The sequence below is a fragment of the Peromyscus maniculatus genome, chromosome 21 (genome assembly GCF_049852395.1).
Source record: "Peromyscus maniculatus bairdii isolate BWxNUB_F1_BW_parent chromosome 21, HU_Pman_BW_mat_3.1, whole genome shotgun sequence".
NCBI classification, from domain to species: domain Eukaryota; kingdom Metazoa; phylum Chordata; class Mammalia; order Rodentia; family Cricetidae; genus Peromyscus; species Peromyscus maniculatus.
The window spans coordinates 10432845-10448001 of NC_134872.1; the positions used below are offsets into that span (position 1 = coordinate 10432845).

General features: G+C 54.6%; 1 protein-coding gene across 3 annotated transcripts; it reads left to right on the top strand.

Moving 5' to 3' along the window:
- Positions 1–1202: 1202 nt before the first annotated feature.
- Rrp1 (ribosomal RNA processing 1) lies at positions 1203–13273 on the top strand. Of its 3 annotated transcripts, none has more exons than XM_006989452.4 (13): positions 1203–1390; positions 2201–2283; positions 3339–3396; positions 5233–5318; positions 6878–6939; positions 8047–8176; positions 8271–8335; positions 8482–8672; positions 9910–9989; positions 10781–10878; positions 11044–11063; positions 11726–11845; positions 12706–13273. In XM_006989452.4, the coding sequence occupies exons 1-13, from the start codon at positions 1258–1260 to the stop codon at positions 12897–12899; spliced, it is 1320 nt and encodes a 439-aa protein (XP_006989514.2). In that variant the 5' UTR covers positions 1203–1257; the 3' UTR covers positions 12900–13273. The 3 variants fall into 3 exon arrangements, with proteins under 3 accessions (XP_006989514.2, XP_015863282.2, XP_042121760.2); XM_016007796.3 differs by having other exon boundaries at positions 11726–11836; XM_042265826.2 differs by lacking the exon at positions 1203–1390 and adding an exon at positions 1445–2029.
- Positions 13274–15157: the final 1884 nt, after the last annotated feature.

The following is a 15157-nucleotide window of genomic DNA, read 5'->3' on the forward strand; positions in this document are numbered from 1 at the left end:
GGCAGCAGCCCAGGTTCGAACCTGAGAATAAAAAGACCCTTATGTGCTTGCATGGGAAACATGCTCTTTGGTGGTCTCTGGGGGTTTTGAGACAGGGTACAACAATAGTATGCCCAAGTCTGCTAGTAAGGAAACTGGGAGGACTTGAAAATTGTTGCCAATGACACCGATGTGATTTATCAGTTCAATAAATTCTGAAGTTTTGGAAGGTACAGACTCGTCTGTCTATGTTCCTGTAGTAGCTTAGACACGCCCTCCCCGCCTCCTGTTGCTCCGCTTCTTCTTCTGATGGCTTTGGACAACAGTCCCTCCATCTTCTCTAGTATCTAATTTTTCAAATAAAGCCATCTTCCTCTATCACTTTGATCCCAGGCTTAGCTGGCCTATGGTGTGGCAACCAACTGGGAATGTTACGGTAACGCTAAATCCAAATTTCCACTGTTTCATGAATTTTCCCAGCAAGACCTCAGATTTGTGGTGGTCTTGGGAAAACACCATGGTCACAGCAAAGAAATCTACAATTGTTCTGTATTCTAATGTGACATTTCAGACGCTGGGCCATATGGAAGCTTTTGTAATTGTGTTCCAAATGGCTGTCATCCCACACCTCCTGAACCAGGGCTCACTCAAGTTTTGCACACTCCCTCTGTTCTCTGTAGTGTATGTATTCGCCTGTCCATCTTTAGGATAGGTGTTCCACACCTTGTCCCCAAACTTGGGTTATGATGGCTTTCTTGCTTTTCTCTCTGTCCAGAAAAGCGGATGCTCTCCAAGAGGCTTTGAGGGGTGGATTTATCTGGGGATCCGGATTTATTTGGGCTCCCTGGTAAGGCCCACAGTTCTCAGCGGTATAGGGACAGGATGCTTAGCAATGGGCAGCTCCACGCAGCCCTCCAGAGATGGGCATTGCAGTTAAGGACAGGAAGGGCCAGATCAAGACCTTGTAATGCAGCCGTTCCTGCTGCGCGCTATGCAGGTTTTTCAGTAAAGAGGAGGGCGAGTTCAAGACCCTTCCAAGAATCAGAGAGTTGCCCCAGCCAAGACGCCAGGATTCCAGCTTTCCTGCAGGCTGCAGTTGCGCCTCCTGGCCACGGAGGGGCAGTAGTGCACGCCGGCATTAGCCGGGACGTTTGACGTTCAACCGTGTTGTGTCGCCGCGGCGTGACGTTCGGTGGTGTCGCGCAGACGTGACGTGAGCTTGTCGTCACTGGAGCGCCCGAGCGGAAGCGCCGAGTGCGTGGTCTCAGGCTCCTCATCATGGTTCCTGGGGTGCCGCTCCCGCCGGAGATCCAGCTGGCGCAGCGCCTGGCCGGCAATGAGCAGGTGACGCGGGACCGCGCGGTGCGGAAGCTGCGGAAGTACATCATGGCCAGGACGCAGCGGACCGCAGGTACCGGGCGGGCGGGCTGGGAACCTCCGCCGCGTGGGCCCCACGGGGCCGGGTTCGCCGGCGGGTCTCCTGGCTCAGGCCGTCCCCGTCGGAATGCACGCTTTTCCTTCCTCCGGAGCTTGCTCGTGCTCTTTGGGCCTTACCAGTGTTCTGTGTACTTAACGGAGTGGCCTCGAGCTTCCCAGAACATTGCCTTTTGCTGAGTGCTTTCTATGAGTGGGCCCTCGAAGAGCGACCCCCTGCCAGCAGCCTCAGCTTCTCTTGGATACCCCTTCACAGATGAGAATTCCAGATCCCCTGAGCAGTGCTTTGACTGAGGTCGCGGCCCTGTGCTTTAGGAAGCGCCACAGGGTCGTTTTTCCACGCTGCAGCGTGAGAACCGCAGTTTAGGGGATGATCCTCACGGAATCATGGTTATGGCCTTTGCTAGCCTGAATGACTTTCACCATTTAGTCTCTGAGATGTTATAGATAAGCTACAACTCCTTGGTCTGACACTGGCTGAATGATCACTGCATTAGCTATGGGCCACCATCCAATCCAGTATGTGTTGAGGTTCTGTGTTTTAATCCTGTGGGACTGATGATACCTGTCGTTTAGCTGGGGCATGAAGCTGCTGGGGGAGCTCCTCCAGTCACAGGTATGGCAGGTCTATTGGAGAGTGTTTTGGGGAGGGGCTGGCTGCCCAGTTCCTGCACAATGATACAATTCTGGGTAATTCAGGCAGTCATGCTTCCTTCTGCCTCGGAAAGGCAGGTTCCAGGGTCCACTGGGTTTACTGAGTCCACTGACTATTGCTCTTGTGATTTAGGTGGTTTTACTCCAGATGAGCTGCTGAAGATCTGGAAAGGGCTGTTTTACTGCATGTGGATGCAGGACAAGCCGCTCCAGCAGGTGAGTGCATGAGAAGGTAGCTGAAGAAACTGGACAGGAATGGATGGTGGACTGATGGGCATGTGTTTATTCCCCTTTTAACAAGGCCAGAGACTTGGGTGGAGTCACTCAGCTTATATATGTCCCTTGTTCTGTGTGGTTGGCAGGGCTGGGGTAGGAAGGTCCCGGCCTTTAGGAAGGACAGGAATGGTTGGTTAACCAGAGCATCTTTTTTTTTTTGGTTTTTTTTCCGAGACAGGGTTTCTCTGCGTAGTTTTGCGCCTTTCCTGGAGCTCACTTGGTAGCCCAGGCTGGCCTGGAACTCACAGCAATCCGCCTGGCTCTGCCTCCCGAGTGCTGGGATTAAAGGTGTGCGCCACCACCGCCCGGCTTAACCAGAGCATCTTAATGACATGGTGGCAAACAGTGTCGTCCAGGGTGGGCTGAAGTTGATAGTGTCACATTAATCACTGCTTCGGTTGGAAACCCAGTGCCGATAGAAGAAAGTAAGGGCAGAATCCAGGTCTCCTGGGAAGGCATTTCTCCTGAAGGCCTTTTTTTTTTTTTTTTTAAGAACAGCAGTTCTCAGCTTGTGATTTGTTTGTACAGTTGGAGGAGCCTGACCCATATTCGTGTACCTGCTAAAACTACCATCTCGGGGCAGGGAGGGGAGGGTAGTTCTAGAATCTTAGTCAGGGTACTGGGTAATGCTTAACACTAAGAGACAGTAGATAGTGAGTGATTCATGTGTCTGCTTGGCCCCATTTCCTGCTAGAAAGACAGCTGTGTCTCGAACCTCCTTTCCATCTTGCCATGATGTCTGGGGTATCACCCTCTTGTGCAGGGCCACTGCCTTAGTGAGGTCAGCACTGACTCCTGTTGTATAGAGGGAGAGTCTGGTGGCTTCCACAGAGTAGGCCTTTCGCAGCAAGGAGACATGCAGAATTTGGAGGCCCCACCTGGACGGAGGCCACCCGGCAGCTGGTTCCTTGTGTGGAGTGAGTGGGCATTGGTAGCGTGTGCTGTGTCCCAGCAGTGCTTCAGGGTCTGAGGTGTGCTTCCTGTTTCCCTCACAGGAAGAACTAGGAAGGACCATTTCCCAGCTCATCCACGCTTTTCAGACTACAGAGGCACGTGAGTACTCTTGAGGCCAGGCCTGTCCGCTGTCAACACCAGAGTTACTGAGATTCAGAGCTACCAGTGTAGCGGGCTGTGTTCTCAGACCTCAAGCTACAGGGAGGTAGGCGGCTGTGTGGGAGCTTGTGGTGTGGAACACAGCCCAGTGCTCAGCCTGTACTCACCCGTTTACCAAACAGACGTGGCTCAGGGGTGAAAGGCGGAGGTGTAACACATAGAGAAAAGCTCAGTGTCATGATACCATCATGTTTAGCTGGATTCCACCTGATAGACACGACACTCATTCTATTTATTTATTTTTATTTTATGTGCACTGGTGCTTTGCCTGCGTATATGTCTGTTTGAGGGTGTCAGATCTTGGAGTTACAATTGTGAGCTGCCATGTGGGTGCTGGGAATTGAACTGGGGTCCTCTGGAAGAGCAGCCAGTGCTCTTGACCACTGCGCTATCTCATTCTTGTAGTGCACTGATTCTCAACCTTCCTAATGCTGTAGCCCTCATGTTGTGGTGACCCCCAACCATAAAATTATTTTTGTTGCTACTTCATAACTGTAATTTTGCTACTGTTATGAATTATAGTGAAAATATCTGTTTTCTGTTGGTCCTAGCTGTAAAGGGGGTCGAGACCCATAGGTTGAGAACCACTATCTTAGTGTATTTCCTAGCTCTTCCATTTTTCATCCATATCCCTGTCCTGCCTGTCTGTTGGAATCACCTAGGCAGCTTTTGAAAATCCTGAGGTCCAGACCCTAGCTCAGGCCAGCCTAGCTCTGGGGCATAGCCCGGCTCAGGCCCCCGTGCTGCTCCGAGGGCAGTCCTGACCGAGGAGCTGGAGGCTTGTACTCATGTCCTCAGTGAGCTGGCTTTTAGTTGTGTTAGACGGAAGTTGGCAGATTGAGGAGATACATGCATATTTCCTCAGTCGGGAGAACCCCTCATCCCACCCCTCTTTTTTGGTGACAGGTTCTTACTGTGGGGCTCAGGCTGGCCTTGAACTTGGGATCCTTTCATCACTGATGTGTGCCATGGGGGTCAGGAATATCTTTAATTGCATGTATAGATGGAGTGGATCTGAGCTCCCTACTCTTTGCTCTCTAAGAACTGGCAGGAGAGTTGCTTTGCTGGGCACAAAGCTGATCACTTGGTGACCTAGTCACCAGGCCACCATGACTGAGCCGTCTGAACAGCCCTTTGCTGGTGTGGAATTTGTTCCAGTACCAAAGTTTCCCAGGACTGGTGCCTCCTTGTCCTGCAGATGGTACCTTCCTCCGATTGAGTGAGACTAGATAGGGCTCACCCTCAGGACCTTCATTAGCGCCCCGAGCACAGCCCCTCTGTTTACTCTGGTTACGGTTTGCAGTACCAAGGGTTTAGAGCTTCTCTGTAAGATTTTGAGGGCACAGTTCAGACTCTACATCCTGCAGCCGGCTCATCTGTTACCTGCAGGGCTAATGGATCTAGTTGGGCGAGTGCCAAGCCTCTACCTACAGTTTGCTTCAGTGACTCCTTGCTAAAGGTCTGGCTTGGGTGTCAGGAGGTCCTCAGTCCAAGCCAAGGCAGGAACAAGGTGGGGAGGGGAGCAGTGTCCCCAGTAGTCACTCAGTTTCCCAGTACCTTGCTCCCTCTTTGTGCTTTTGTTCAGACAGCACAGTGACAGCTTGATTTGAACTGTGGTGTTTGTTTTTTCTGTGGAGTCTGGGGACTCCTGCTTCTGAGCCCTGTGAGTGAATACACAGGCAGGGCGTTCCAGGGCCGCCCCCGAGGACTCCTGCGGGTGTGCTGCCCTTCCCCACACGGCCCTGGTGTTCATGTGTGCGCTCTCTCGCCCTCTAGAGCACCTGTTCCTGCGGGCGTTCTGGCAGACCATGATCCGAGAGTGGGTAGGCATCGACCGACTGCGCCTGGACAAGTTCTACATGGTGAGGCACAGAGCAGGGGGCCCACGAGCCCTGGGGTGAGGGGTCAGCAAGGGCTGGTTGGGAATGTACTTGGCTGCAAGCCTGCTACAGCCTGAAGTGTCCCCATCTTGAGGGCCAGTGGAAGTTCAGAGAAGGAGCCTTGCCTCAGTTCCTCAGGAGTTAGCCATTGTGACTGCCAGTGAACCCCGGCCGAGCACGCGGCAGGAGGGCACTGAGTCCCCGCCTGTGAAGATCCTCTTCTGGCTGAGGGCTTGCCTTCTGCTGTCTTTCTCCTGTGTCATGCTCCTCTCGGCCAATGAGTTGCGTGGGAACATAGACCTGAGTTCTGTGGGCGCGCCTTGTGCCGTGCTGACCCATGTCCTGGTGGAACCACAGACGGGTCACTAATCAGATGTCCTTCCCTGTAGTGCTGGAGCCTAACTATAGAAACAGAAGGAAGATGGGCTGTATGGGCCGTGGGGCCCTGGCTGCATGTGGGGGTCCAGCACCTCCTGTAGCAGGGAGTAGGTCTGTGGGAGAAGATCTTGTGTGGAGTGCCTATGCTAAGATGCAAAGTGGCTGCTATTGCTGGGTCCTTGGTGTGGTAAATGCTGTTGCTTTCCAAGGCCCGTTTAAAGATTTTTAATTTTATGTTTTTGTGCATGTGTGAGTTTTGCCTGTATGTATGACACCACATGTGTGCCCGGTGCCCTCAGGGGTCAGAAGAAGGCATCAGCTCCTCTGGAAGTATGGGTGGTTGTGAACCACCATGTAGGTGCTGGGCATTGAATCGGGGTGCTCTCTCTGCAAGAGCAGCAGATGCTCTTAACCACTGAGCCATCTTTCCAGCCTCCAAGGTCCATTTCATCTTTGTGCCATCGGTGACCAAGTCTTGAGTGTGGCTGACTTTCTCAGTGTTAGTGTAGGTAGGCATAAAAGTCAGGTCCGCGGCCCCCCCAGGTGTGACATCAGACCTCTGGTGTGCTCTGTGCACATGGCTCTTAGGTTCCAGGTGTCGTTGGTTGTCTTTACTGTGACCTGGATGCAGAGTGGACATATCATGTTAAGATCTAAAGGCAGGAAATTTGTAGAAAAAACACTGAGCCATGTCAAGGGATAGTGGGGCCCATGGGAAGGATGCTGAGCCTTGATTGACGTGGCAGTGGTTCAGAGCAGGGTTTGCTCCCGTCTTGCTCTCTGATGGGGAAAGGAGGGCTTGGGAGAGCATGGGGGAAGTTAGGCCCAGCTTCAGACTCGGCTTTGTGGTGACTGCCTGCCATAGGAAGAGCCCACTGCGTGCCTGACCATTCTGGTCAGCTCTGGTTTGTAGTTCCCACTCACTCAGGCGAGCCTGGCTTCCTGCTGCTCACAAAGCCAAGTGCAGAGCTTCGATCTCCAGGCCTGGGATCCTGTGGGCGCAGTGTCATGTCCCCCAATATCCATCCTGTGGGCAGCACTCGGCCCAGGTGCGCATCTTGGGACATGCTGAGGCCTTACCTTCAGGAGGCTTCTGGGGCATGGGGAAGCTGGGCGACTTGATGACTGTCCTCTCACTGACATGAATTCCTTTTGTGTCCAAGCTCATGAGGATGGTCCTGAGTGAGTCACTGAAGGCCGTGAAAACCCAAGGATGGGAAGAAAGGTGGGTCCACACTGGGAGTCAGGTTTTTATTTATTTTTTTTTTTTTGGTTTTTCGAGACAGGGTTTCTCTGCGTAGCTTTGCGCCTTTCCTGGAACTCACTTGGTAGCCCAGGCTGGCCTCGAACTCACAGAGATCCACCTGCCTCTGCCTCCCGAGTGCTGGGATTAAAGGCGTGCGCCACCACCGCCCGGCGGGAGTCAGGTTTTTATAAAGTGGTTCAGGTGATGCTCTCTTCTCTGAACTGCTATCCAGTTATGTCTAGAGTCGGGCAGAATTACGTACACTGGTCATAACAGGTGTACAGCTAAAGCTCTCTTCCTTTTTGTGTGTTTTTTGCTTGCTTGTTTGTTTGTTTGTTTGAGACAGGATTTCTCCGTGTAGCCTTGGCTGTCCTGGAACTTGCCTTGGAAAAAAGGCTGGCCTTGAACTCACAGAGATCCGCCTGCCTCCCTGCCTCCTGAGTGCCGGGATTAAAGGTGTGCGCCTAGGCCTCCTTAAGGGGCCCATGGGTGGGTAGCTGTGCTGTCAGTGGTCACTGTTTGCCCAGGCCTCTTACTTTTGACCACGTGCTTAGCTGGCTGGCCTATGTCCCTGAGCAGTGGTTGACCATGGTGCTTAGCTGGCTGGCCCATGTCCCTCAGCAGTGGTCAGCCGTGTTCCTGTCTGACCCTGGCTTCTGTGACAGCAGTGGGTCCCCACTCCGCTAGGGCCCTCATCCTGTCCTTGCCCTCTTGGGAGACCCCAGGCCTAGAGAGGCTGCCTGCTCACCTGTCTGTGTCCAAGCTGAGGGCAGCGGGTTCCAAGCCTTGTGGTAGCCTGAGTCCTATCCCACAATGTGGGTTTCTGACTGTTTTCATTTAGATTTGTTTTGTTGTTGTTGTTGTTTGTTTCTGTTTTTCAATACAAGGTTTCTCTGTGTAGCCCAGACTGTGCTAGAACTTAGACCAGGCTGGCTTTGAACTCGGAGATCCACCTGCCTCTGCCTCCGAATGCTGGGATTAAAGTTGTGTGCCACCACTGCCCGGCTTCATTTAACATGTGGAGGGGGCGGGAGCACCGTGACCTGTGACTGCGTGGCTACCACTGCCTTTTCCCTCTTTCCTCAGACAGATTGAGCAGCTGCTGGAGCTGCTCACCACCGAGGTACTGAACCCCGACAGCCAGGCCCCCAATGGGGTGAAGAGCCACTTCCTGGAGATCTTCCTGGAGGAGCTGACCAAAGTGGGCGCTGCAGAGGTAAGGTGGGCTCAGGTGAGGTCTGTGGGGTGTGGTGCATGTGCCCAGCGCCGAACACACCTCCCACCCCTCCCATCCCTCGGTTTCCCCACAGCTCACCGCAGACCAGAACCTGCAGTTCATCGACCCCTTCTGCCAGATAGCAGCCCACACTAAGGAGTAAGTGGTGGGCGGCCCCTGGAGTCTGAGCTTTCTCACTCTTCCGTCTCGGGCAACCGTGGCCTTTGGCCCTCCATGCTGTGAGGGTTGGCATGGTGTCTGAGAGCCCAGCCCAATGGCCTCTCTGGCCTCTGCTTCCCCCTCAGCTCCCTCGTTTTAAATAAGATCACGCGGAGCATCTTTGAGACGATTGTGGAGCAGGCTCCCTTGGCCATCGAAGACCTACTGAATGAACTGGACACACAGAGTGGGGAGGGTGACGCGTCAGATGGCGAGGAGGAGTCCTCAGAGGGTGAGCAGGATCTGCAAGACACGCCACCCAGGAGGCTGCCTGCAGGTGAGGAGTCGAGGCCTGTCCCAGGCCGAGTCCAGGCCTCTTGCTGGATTGTTGTGTCTTCTGGCTGTCCTGTCCAGAGTCCCTTGTAGCGTGGCATAAAATACGTATTTACTCTCTTAAGTCTGTCTTAGCACGTGGCTCCCAGCTGCCAGCTCAGTTCCTGGAGTGCTCCTGACTAAGGCTATAATGCTCCCTGGGTCCTGGGTGGCACCCTGGCCTCCCTGTTCACGAGGCAGCGTCTGCCCTGGTTTTGTTCCTGTTCTCAGTGGTGTTAGGATGGAACTTGGGCCGTCTGCACCAGGCAACTGTTCTGACCTTGAGTCATGCCCAAGCCTTCGTCCTGCTCTCCCCCCGGGATTCTCGGCCTCCATCGGTTGCCTTTCCCCTGTGGTCCTTTTCTCTGCCCTGCCCTCCGGTCAGTCTGGGTCTGACCACACTGCAGCAAGGAACAGGACTGCACCGCACATTCTCTTACAAGTGGCCCTGGAGGGCTGTGGGTCTGCCCCGGGCTTGCTTTGTCTTGAGGCTGTGGTCGTGGACTCTCCGGGAAGGCTGTCCTCTTTCAGCTCTGGTGTCAGCGCCCGCAGCCCCTTCTTGGGTCAGCAGAACACTGCCTGGCCTTCCTGTGTGTGTCTTCCCAGTCATGCTCAGTTTCCTGGCAAGTCCAGTGGTGCCTACCTGAGGTCAGCAGCCACTCTGCATATAGCAAGCCATCCTGCAGCTGCTGTCCTTCTTATCGGAGTGTCCCACAGGACCTTGTCCAGAAGTCCTTCACCCACAGGCGATGCTGAGTGTGCCGTGGGAGCACATGCCTATAATCTCAGCACTTGGGAGGCTGAGGCAGGAGGGTTGCCCAAGTTCAAGGCCAGCCTGGGCTGTAAAGGAAATACCAGGCCAGCTAGAGCTACATGACAAGGCCTGTTTCAACTTTGTTCCTACCAAAGGCAGTGCTATCGGAGTTCTTGCACACGGCCCAGCTCAGTGTCCTGAGCTGAGCTAAGCAGGCTCCAGTGCCCCTGGCCTACCTACTGCTAGGACACCTGAAGCTGCCTTTGCGGCCCAAGGTGCCTACTGAGCATGCGCCCCTCTCCTGGGATGCCTTTCCTCATCTCTGCTTGTGCCCTTTCCAGCCTGTGCCGGGATATAACCAAGAGGGTCCTCAGTTCCTTGGGTGTCGGTATTGGGGTACCCCTACAACAGACACGGTACCTTGAGTTAGGCTCCATTATGCTTTTAGGCTCCAGGCATAAGGCTGACCCTGAGACAGACAAGGACCAGGTGTGGGATGACGAGGAAAACGCTGGCCCTGTCCTCCAGGTAGGCATCTGTGTCTGGACTACAAGGTTGGCCTTTACCCTCTGGCCTCATTGCTGGTAGTGAGGACGGTAACAGGGTTGTACAGATAGCCTTCATGGAGGCTGGCTTTGGGGGAGGGTGGGTGATGGGCAGCTGGGCAGCTCTTAGTGGGTGCTGGGAGGGTGATGCAAGGGTTAAGCCAGCCCTGCTGCACCTCATGGCATTCCTTTTGCTTTGAACAGGTGGGATGCACCCCCAGGTGTGACCCTATCATTGGGGTGTTGGCCTTGAACAGGGTGGCACAGCCTTAGTGATCTGCAATTGGGTCATAGTTCTGAGTCAGCTGAGAAGTGGGGTCAGGTGGATTGGAAAAGTCAGACAGATGTCAGTAGGCTTTAATACTGACAGCCTGTCACATGAGTAAGTTTGGAGTATTCTGGGTTAAATAAAATGTGTTGGACATTTTCACTTGTTTACTTCCTACCTGTCTGCTGTGGCTAGTAGGGAATTTAGAGGACGTTAGTCCCTGCACTCCAGAGGTGGCTCTAGACCAGCCACATAGGAAGACCCTGTCTCAGGAAGGAAATGAATAAGGCTGCCTTCTGCAATCGGATGCTGCCTTTGGACAGTGCATCCCTGAGCAGGGGTAGTGTAGTCTGTCTGCAGGCCTTGCTGGAAGAGAGTGAGTGGGTTGGGTCTGTTCCTGTGGCTGAGCCGAGAATGTCTCCTCAGCCCAGGGAGGTAGGTGGGGTTGTATGTTCGTGTACGTGGACACTGGCTGACCTTGGATTTCTTGCATCTTTTTGAAACAGTTTGACTACGAGGCAGTTGCTAACAGACTCTTCAAGCTTGCCAGTAGACAGAGCACTCCTTCTCAGAACAGGAAGCGCCTCTACAAAGTGATCCAAAAGTGAGTCAGGTGGCCTGCCACACCTCTGCTGCTGTGTGTTGTCCTGTGAAGTGGCCTGAGCCAGGTGGGAAGTCCAGGTGTCTCACCGACAGGGTCCCCCATGAGGACTGATGTGGTCTGGCAGAGCCACTGCGGAGTGGTGACATTTTCTGTCTTCTCTTTCAGGTTGCGGGACCTGGCTGGAGGTGAGGATCTGGTGGGCACGGAGGTGGTCCCCCCTACACACACACGCACACACATGACTTAAGAAGTGCCAGTGCCTGTGGGATGGACTGGTTCCAAGTGATCCCTTAGGTGTGAGAAGTCTCTGCAGAAGTCTGTGTCTTGGTGGGAGAAGGGGTAGGCTCGAAGACTCCACAGCACTCGGTCGTTCCCATACTTGCTGAGTGGTACTCAGGCTTCATTGCATTCCTCACCCCTGGAGGCCTTGAGCCTTTAACTGTCCTGTTGTGTCTTGCTTGTGGAGCCAGCCTCTCTTCATTCACCAGAACGTACCTTGATGCTTCATGCAGGCCTTGAACTTGTGTCCAGTGTTTGTAGATCTGGAGAGTGTGTGTGTATTGTGTGTGTGATGGGTTTTTACCAGTGCCCAGCAAACCTCTGCAGTACAGGACATCGTTCACCACTACACAGCATAAGCCTGTTTGAGGAATAGACCTTGGCACTATGCCACAAACTTGGGGCCACAAATTGCCTTTCTGGATTTTCCTGGTTCTGGGCTGGGTCTGTGTGGACCTGTGATGTGGATCTCAGCAGCTTGGTCATTGGGTCTGGTATGAGAGTGTACGCCTTGCAGAGCGGAGGCGATACATGCCCTCAGCACCCTGACTGTCGCCCTGGTTCTCAGGCACTTTCCCTGATGATGAGGTCCCTGAAAAGGCCTACAAGAAGCTGCTGGAAGGGAGGCGGGAGCGGAAGAAGAAGAAAAAGAAGCGTTTGCCCACATTGCAGCCACAGAGTAAGACAGGTAGGCCCCTGGGCGGAGAGTAACATATGGACCGCCTCAGCCCCTTGTCTCCCCTGCTCGGGGTCCTGCCTTTGCTTAAGGCTTCCCTTCATGCACAGATGCCCTGCAGGCTGTGGGGACTGCCCCAGACTGGTGCCTGTGCTCTGGCTAGCCCACCTCTCTGACCTGTGAGCCTTTGGGTCTGAGCCTCATGTGTCCTTCTATATCCTTCAGTGATCCTGAACCTTGGCCACTCATGTCACTGTTGGTGTTCGGTCCTCTTCCCCTCCTGGTGTGTGTGCGCGCTAGCTTATAGCACGCTTGCTAAAGACTGCCCAGGGCCTGCTGTACATTGTTGGTGGCCCTGCCCGGAGCGGACAGTCTTTTCATGTGCTAACCTAGGAGCTGTCCTGTGAAGGGTCACTGGATTCACCCTGTCTCCCGCCCAGCTATCTTCACATTGAGGTCCATCCATATTGTTCCTAGCTGGGCAGTGTCTTCCCATCAGCCTGCCCTTGGCCTGACTCCAGACTCAAGCCAGATACTGTCCTTCAGCTCTGACACAGTGGATTGAGTTAGGTTTGCTGGCCTTGGGGCACGGAGCCATCTCTACCTCTCTTCCGACGCCCTTCCCACACCCTGTTCCATGTCTTGACCCTTCATCCTGTCCTCTGGCTAGCCTTTCAAGGGACCAAGTCCTGAGCCCAGCTTCTCTAGTATCCTGACACCCAGGATGAAGCTCACTGTCCATACAACATGGGTGCTCCCTGGTCAGCAGCCGTGGCTGGTGCTCCCTGGTGCTGGCATTTCAGTTAGAGTCAGGTGATGACACCCACTGTATTGTCCCGTCAGCTTGTTCACAAGTCTTACTGTGTCCACAGGGGAAAGCGAGACAGAAGCCTCGAGTACAGACCCGAGCCCGCAGATAAAGAGGAAGAGGAGCAGGAGGGATGAGAAGGCTGGCCAAAGAGGGCCTCCTGGGAAGAGGAGGAGGAGGCCTGGTGTTAGAGCAAAGGGGGCTGGCGTCCAGCAAGCAGCGAGGAAGAGGAAGCGGCCATTGCAGAGGGAGAAGTGAGGGGCACGCCCAAGCCAGCCATCCCTGCTGGCACCTGGTTATTGGGCAGGATACCCGGACCTGCCCCCGGAGCCTCTGAATGCCGGGCTCTGAGCTTCCCCTAGGGCAGGGACAGGGGCAGGATGAAGAGGGAGGCCCTTGTCCAGTGCCAGCCTTCAGAGCCACTGCCTGCCTACCAGAAACTCACTCCGAAGACTCAAAAGTTCACCTGGACTCTGTGCAGTGGCCAGAGGATCTAGAGTTTGAGTCCAGCCTGGGGCCCAGAGTTCTCCTTCCCCCAAAATAAGAAAAATGAAACCAGATATTCCACCTGTGTGGGTACTGTCACCTCTTCCCCGGGCTGCCCACAAAATAAACTGCAGGTCCTCACGGCACGCGGGCTGCTTCTGCCCTTTGTATGGACGTCTGTGTGGGAGTGGCGGGTGCCCCTTCTGGGGTGCGTGCGTGCGTGCGTGCGTGCGTGTGTGTCTACTTCGTGTTCTGAGAGCCCTCAAAAAAGAGCCTTTCCGGTGGCTGTGGGCGGGGCTCTGCACTCCCACCTCATGAACTTGCACTGTTGAGGGTTTTCGGGAGGTTCCTGTGACTGAGGTGACAGGGCCATGGCAGGGAGGCCTGGCTGCTGCTGTCACCACTCTCTGGGACACTGTAGTGTGTCCTGGCCACAGCATGTGTTGAGACCCAGCAGGGGGCCTGGGCACAACTCACTGGGCTCTCCTCCCTCAGTAAAGGAGGCTCAGGCCTGCTGCCATGGGCTTGTCCCTTCCTAGGAGTCACCACTGGGGCAGCCAGGGTTACAGGCTGCCTAGATGGTGAGGGGCCATGGGAGGAAGGACAGTGCCAAAGCCATCTGCTCCTTGAGGTTGTGGTGATTTAATCATGGTCCAGGTGCACTGGACTTAGCATTGAGCAGTGTGGCTCATCACTCTAAGGGAGGAGCTGCCATGCTTAGGGCATCCACTGGGTATGGTGATGCTCTGGAAGTGTGGTTCCTTTGGTGCTAAAGTCAGTGCTCAGTGGTAGAGTCCCTGCCATTGAGTGAGGCCCTGGGTCCCAGGCCTGGGTCCTGGGGAAGGCCTGCAGCCAGCATCACGGGTGACGCGCTCCTGTGTCTGCAGGTTCCCTGTAGTAACTGCCTGACTCCAGACAGGAGTCCCCTGCTGGTGACTGTGGCTCCTTATTGATGGAGACAAGGCAGTGTCTGTGAAAGTGGCCATCTTTAATTCCCCGTGTGAGCGGCTTTGAGAGCACAGTCCACACCATCACCCACTCTCTCATTCATGAGTTATTAGGATATTCTCAGAACAGGCGACTGCTGCCAGTTACCACATCAGTTATGCCTGGTGTGCTTTGGCTAGCAGCCCTCCCTGTGCTGGCAGCCTCTGGTCTGTTGGGGCTGCCAGCTCCCCTGTGTGCACATGGCAGCCCCTGATCTGGGTCATGGCTGCCGGCTCCCCTGCTCTGCACATGTCTACTTGGGATTGTGCAGTACATGGCTTCGTATCTGGCATATTTCACTCAGCCATTCTCGGGGCTCGAGCCTGCAGCATGTGCTAGAGCTTCCTGAGGTAGATATCCCCGTGTAGAGTGTGTTTCACTTACGCCTGTGGACACTTGGGGCATCTGCACCGGGCTGTGAGGGAGTCGGGCTGCTCAGATGTACACAGTCCACTGTGCACATGTCTTCACTGCTCTGGGGGAGACACCCAGAAGTAGAGTTGCCAGGGCAGTAGTTTGAAGACCACCAGGCTTCCCTGTGGCAGCTTGCTCCATTGCAGCCTCAGGGATGACAGCCCAGTGCCCTGTGTGACCCTGCATACAGGTGCCGCTTCAGGGAAGGCTGTCAGCTCATCTGTCAGTCCATGACTTGGCCGGGATTTGGGAGTGGACTGGGTGACCCTCTTCACAGTGTGGGGACCCTGCAGTCCCCTCTTGGGGGTGGCAGCTCATGTGGAGGCTCACCTGTTCTACCTTGTCCTTTCTGGCCAGGCCACTTGATCTCAGGAGGTGAGGTAGCAGTAGATTTGGTTCAGCCTCGCTGTGTGTGACCTCAGCCAGAAAACAGGCCCATTCACACACGAACACACAGGAGAGAGGGGGTTCCTCAGTACTGATGGGGTGTGTTCTGGGACCCCGCAAACACTATGTGCCACCAACACTGAAGTCCCTCTTCAAAAGCTGTCCACACAGAACCTGTGCACACCTTCCTACGTACTGTTGTGTTCACACCTGGTACAAGGCAAAATTCTACACAGAGACTG